Source organism: Nuphar pumila, chromosome 7 (assembly GCF_984573655.1).
Source record: "Nuphar pumila chromosome 7, dmNupPumi1.hap1.1, whole genome shotgun sequence".
Taxonomy (NCBI): Eukaryota; Viridiplantae; Streptophyta; class Magnoliopsida; order Nymphaeales; family Nymphaeaceae; genus Nuphar; species Nuphar pumila.
The window spans coordinates 111336544-111342642 of NC_143255.1; the positions used below are offsets into that span (position 1 = coordinate 111336544).

Here is a 6099-nt window from a genome sequence, read left to right on the forward strand (position 1 = left end):
TAAGAAGACTCTACAACCATAGTTTCACATGCTTATTAAAAATTTTGGATTGAAGATCTTGCACATGTTTTATCATTTTTTAAAGAGTTTCACATGCTTATTAAAAATTAATTTCAAACCAGTGTTTTATTTTCAATCCAATTCAGGTGAAGAATATATGTCAAATGAATTTCAATGATATTTGAAACAAACTAGGATTATTCACCAAAGGTTTTGTCCAAAAACTCTACAACAAAATGCTCTCGTTGAAAGAAAATATAAGCATATAATTGAAACAACTATAACTTCACTAGTTTCAAAGGCTGTTTCTAAAAATTTTTGGGCCAAAACTGTGCTTACCATTATATATCAAATCAAAAGGATGTTCCCAAAGATTATGGATTTGGTTTTAAAAGACAGTAAGTGGAATTTGAATTTTAATTCAACATCAAAATCCAAAGAAACAAACTAAAATACTTGCTTAAGCATTAGCAATTAATGAAACACATTTTATAAACAATCTAGTAGGAAAAGAATATTGACTCAATGGTGCAACAGAAGTGATATAAAAGACATAACCTTTGTCAAGAATAAACAATGGATTTCTCACAATCAGTTACAACCTGATCAATCAAAGTCCAAAACAGGTGGCCACTTGACCAGTCAAGTAGTAGGTAACTAATAGATGGGCTGAGCTGGACCACACTGATTTTCACCTATCAAATCCCTATAAGCTCTCAACATTACAGATTTTTCAAACGCATAGAAGGATAAATGATGGACAATGTGATTAAGAATGCTATCAAACTTCAGCTAAGCACGTAACCACATGCATGATAATTACAGTAATTATAAACTATCAGCAACTTCTATGCAAGTAAATAATATAGTTAAACTTTGCTTTCTTCGTATAAAAACAATTGAAGACTAAAAACTAACGAGATAAGCTCGCCATGAACGATTGAAGAGGAAAAACTAGACGATTTGTGGAGGCTTTATGGAAGATGGAATCACACCCATCATTCACCATGAAAAGAACAAGGTAGGTAATTGGCTAATCCGACCAACCTATATACCAAATTGGCAATAACATCCATAACCATTAATATATATATATATATATATATATATATATATATATATATATATATATATATATATATATATATATATATATATATATATATATAAAGAGGGAGCCAGAAGGTAGTAGTTACTAACCACTTTTCTAGCTTACCGGACTTTCAAAAGGTTTTTTTTCATGTTTTCCTTAAATCTGACCACACAGATGTGTTCGGCATAGTCGATTTACTAGGAAATAGCATTTGGATCATGTTTTTTGATAAAATATATATTTTTAAGCCTTAAATATTAAAATAAATCTTAAATCATTGATTTTTAAACCTTATGAAAATCTACCTGCATATCAGAATCAAAGGATCCAAGAGTTGATTCCTATAAAATCAAGCACGCAAAATACATTTGTATTGTCAGATTAAAATAAAAACCCTTCAAAAGCCTATTTAACTAAAAAAGTGGTTAGCAGTTGCCCCTCTATCTCCATATATATATATATAATGGGGATTGTGCTGCCCAATATATTTTTGTTAGGTTAGTTTAGAACCCTCCAAAAAATATAGTTTTAGGTGTTTTATGTTAGATATGAACTGTTAAATGTGTTTATAGTTGTTTATTTATTAAGAAACAAGCTTTGTTGCAAATTGATTTGATGCAAAAATGTTACTTATGGGAAGGCAGAGATATGCTTCAAAAATTGGTTACTGATGTTCATACAAAAAGAAAAGATAAAGATGCTATCACTGATGAGGAAATTCAAAATTTCCAAATACACCTTGTTTTTCTTCTTTTGCAATCAGTGTAGGCTGATTTGGTGGAGGCCCGGACTTGTGAAGGAAGGATGTAGGCACCTTAACAGATCTGTTCTCATTCATCTGCTCACATGAGTGATATTTTTTTATAGCAGCCAATGCACATCTTTTGCACATTGATCAATACATGGCTGTTGTATGGCCAGCATGCTTAGTGGAAGCCTAAAGGAAAGATGTCCTTGTTGTATTATGCTTATAAATGGTTTTATTTCAAGATTAAGAGATGCAAGCATCTTGATGAACCAACTAACATCATGACTTATTGTGTTAGGTTCCTGTTCAGTTATTACATTTTTCATTCTAGCTTTATAGAAAAAAGATAGTTTATATGCATCCCAACTACTGATTACAAAATCTGCATAAATGCTTTAGTGTTGTAGGAGAACATGTATATTCACACCAGAAAAACAATACGGTGATGACCAGGTTGCACTCAGAATACAAGCAGGTAATCACCTATCTCAAAACTGAAGCAGCATTGTTATTCTCCACTGCTGCTTTTAACCAAGGATGAGATATCTACACAGGGTAACTGTGAAAACTGTGAAAATTCTGAAAACTATTATTCTTCAAGCAAGCATTGTTTCCTGCTTGGTCATTGCACTTTGTATGTATCATAAACTGTGAAAATTGTGCTTGAATCCAACCCAACAAAGTCAATATCTTTCTCAAATATATCGTGAGTGGTCCATGTTCATTAGATGGTTTGCATAGTGTGAGCTGTGCTGGGATGCTACTGAAGCAAAGAATTCCTAGCAGTGAATTTTCTTCTTTGCACATTTCCTGAGATGCAAGATGCATATAAAGTTCCACTGCAATGAGATTGTGGGCTTTAGTCTCTAATGCTGTAGTTGATACTTCATCACTCATGTCAATCAGACTGGATTTTTCTTGAGTAGCTTCAGTAACAGATGCTGACATCGCTAAAATTATAGCTGCTGTATCAAGTCTGATCATTCCTGATATTTGGTATGCAACACCAAGTAAAGCACCATGGTGTAAGATCCCAACTAGTTCACTGCACCCTGTGGCGAGTCCTGTGAGAACTGTTGACATACTACCATCCTGTAATATATGAGTTTGAACATGGGCAACAAAAACTTAACTAGCAACGACAACTTTTGCAGGAACTTCATATGGCATTGACCCTACAACCAACCTTGAGTGAGGTAATATTTCCTTAGTAAATTCTAGAATTTGGTGAACTGCAATTCTCATACAAAACCGACAACCCGTTGAAGCTTTCAAGCATTTCACACGGCCTCATATAACAGTCAAGGTTGCCTTATAAGTAGGACATGCATAATGTCCATAGTAGGCAGCCTGTCTGCTTAAGATGGCCAGTTAAAGAGCTGATCTTTCATGAAAAACAACTGTTATTGATATTAGAGTTGGCATGGCAGTCACTAGTCTCATCGTCACAATCTCATTCTTTCCTGTTCTATCAACCAAATTCATGCCGACTGTAGTCCTTAAGTTGTCCATGCCAGAAGTGACCGGAGACAACTCCAGCGCTATTTTTTTAAACCAATATTAACTATTGTTGGGTTGTAATTTCTCAATCTGTTGATGCCGCCAGGGCGTGGACCCAGTTCATGCACCTCCAATATAGAGGTGTAGAGTAAGCTTTCAAAGACAAATGCAAATACCACGTTTGCATGTCTGTTTGAAATCCATGGACTTGAAAAGGTAACTATGAAATCCGCACATCCTCCCAAACAACTTCAATAATGGATTTGGAAGTTCCAGCCAAAAATTTGATGGTGCTCCCAAACAAGTGGGTGAGAAGTACCAAATCCACTGGATTTGTGGATTCCATACTTCCTTCCCCAGCTACCATGGAAGCCGAGATTCCAAGCGGGCCTAAGTAACACTCGTTACTTAGAAATGCAATGGAATGATGCTTTGGTATTTTCAAAGCAAGGTTTACAATATTGAAGGTGCAAGTTTCTTATCTCGCAGAAACACAAAGGAACATAGTACTTGGTACTTTCCACATGCATACTTCATAACTATATTCGAATAAACAGTGCTGATGATTGGATATCAAGAAAGTTCCGAGAAAATTGGATTCCACCGGAATCTCCAACAATGGAAAGAGCTGATAGAGGGCGGCAAGTAGAATCACCTACACAACGAACACAACAAGAAGCTGCAAAAACCTTCAGAACATCTCCTGCTAAGTTGATCTGGGAAAATCATTTGCGTGGATTAGATAGATATTAGGCACTAAAAGAGTTAACTTCCAATCTTAAAATATGTTTTCTTTTAGTTATATGTGATCATGATAGATGCAACTTAAAAAACATAATGATGAGCTTTTCTTTATTTTGAAAGCAGATCTCTGTCTCTCTCTCTCTCCAACTGAAGATATTTGATATTTTATATATGCAAGTGTTAATTTGGTGATTGGAGTTAATTGTTATACTACTACAGTTGGTTGTGTGTGCTTTGGTTCTTTACTTGTGCTCTTTTATAGTTGTGCTTTGGTTCTTTTATAGATGAGTGATGCTCCACTTGTGAGGCTGGACATCCTTTGAAAATTGGGGACTTAGGTAGTTATTGATGAGTCATGATAAAGCTTCAACAATCACAGTGTTTTGCTGAACTGTGAGTTTGTTGTTGCTAGACATGCTAGGTAAGCTTCTGCAGCTCAAATAACAATTTCATGTGAGAGTATTCGTTCGCGGATTTTAGAATTATTTTGCCTTAATCCAATTCAAGCTTATTTTTTTTGTTAAGTCGTGTTAATTATTCAGTTGTCGCACCCTTGTTAAATATCAGTGCTCCTCTATGTTTATCTTTGCAATCTTACAACAATTGTTATTGATTGACTGAGAAGGGAATCATTACCATCAGGTAATGCACTCTTCTTCTTGCCTTTAGCTTGTATATTTAAGCAAGAAGAATGGAAGGTTACATTTGGTTCTTGAACATGCAGGGATACAGGCATTGGGATGACACAAGAAGAGTTGATTGATTGTCTAGGAACCATCGCTCAAAATGGGACTGCAAAATTCTTGAAGGTGCTTGAGGTATTGATGTTTGTGATTATTCTTGCTGGTATTGTATGATTTTCATCAGTTTAGGTTGGAGTCTTTTTATACTAGTGGTTCACATCTCATGAAGTGCAGTTGCAAAATTTTTTGTTATATAGGAAAACAAGGATGTGAGTCCATACAATGGATTGATTGGTCAATTTGTTGTGGGATTTTATTCAGCCTTCCTAGTTGCAGAAAAGGTACTTATCCATTTGTTGTGACTTTTTTCCCACATTAAATTTTTGTTTCTTGGGGAAAATTCGAAAAATGCTGGAGTAATGTTTAAAAATCTTGTACATGAATGGACCAGGTGTGATTCAGGTCAGCTTGGCATGCCAACTTCGACGGCACCTTATGTCAAGTGCCATGAGTACCGAAACAGTCCTTTGATATGGTTGGATGCCTTTGGTCCTTTTGTCCTTATGAATCTCAAAGAGTGATGCTGAGTTGAGCAACCTGAGTGAGATTGTGAATCAGGCTGCTAGAAATTAGATAATGGCTAATCACAAGAATTAGTTCAGTTTTGTTTGATTTCTAGCTGTATTTAAGTTAAAATTTTTTAGGCGGTTGTGCCAACGAAAAGTACCAAGTCGGATAAGCAATATGTGTGGGAAGCAGTTTCTGACAGCAACTCCTATGTGATGAGAGAGGAGACAGACCTGGAAAAACTCCTGAGATGTGGGGACAGAAATCACACTATCTATAGGGTAAAAGTATCGTATATCTAATGGCTGTTTTACTGTCTCTGTGTGGTATTCGTTTGAATGCTTTTTTTCATCTTGCAGTCAGATGACAAGTATGAGCTAGGTGAACCCACTAGGATTCAGGGATTGGTGAAGAATGACTTGCAGTTTGTCTCCTTTCCAATTTAAACATGGCAAGAGCAATCAAGGACTGTAGATAAATTTCATGTATTGATTGAATTAGCGAGCAATATGGGCACAAGGGTGCATCCTCGTGACCACCAACCATGTTATCTGATTCAAAATCACGAAGCAATATTTCTTGGACATTCTTCTAAAAGGAAAGCTTATCGTGTTTTTAATAAAAGAAGTTCTTGCATTGAAGAATCTTTATATGTTGCATTTGATGAGAATGGTGAGCAAGTTATACCTCTAAGCGAAGGAGAAGAAGTCATACTTCAAGGAGAACCTTTGATAGAAAGCATTTCTCATAAAAATATTTCTCTT

General features: G+C 35.4%; 1 protein-coding gene across 1 annotated transcript; it reads left to right on the forward strand.

The window, feature by feature from the left end:
* Positions 1-2286: 2286 nt before the first annotated feature.
* LOC149832939 (heat shock protein 90-5, chloroplastic-like) lies at positions 2287-5781 on the forward strand. Its single transcript, XM_090013341.1, has 5 exons — positions 2287-2316; positions 4711-4727; positions 4810-4936; positions 5026-5109; positions 5695-5781. Exons 1-5 carry the CDS (start codon positions 2287-2289, stop codon positions 5779-5781), a joined length of 345 nt encoding a protein of 114 aa, XP_089869467.1.
* The last annotated feature ends 318 nt before the right edge of the window (positions 5782-6099 follow it).

Bases quoted from the DNA above. Each gene is read 5' to 3' on its own strand.
- LOC149832939 (XM_090013341.1), top strand. From the start codon at position 2,287: ATGACCAGGTTGCACTCAGAATACAAGCAG. The intron at 4,937-5,025 runs GTATGATTTTCA...TTTGTTATATAG, and splicing joins TGATTATTCTTGCTGGTATT to GAAAACAAGGATGTGAGTCC. The intron at 5,110-5,694 runs GTACTTATCCAT...TTCATCTTGCAG, and splicing joins CCTTCCTAGTTGCAGAAAAG to TCAGATGACAAGTATGAGCT.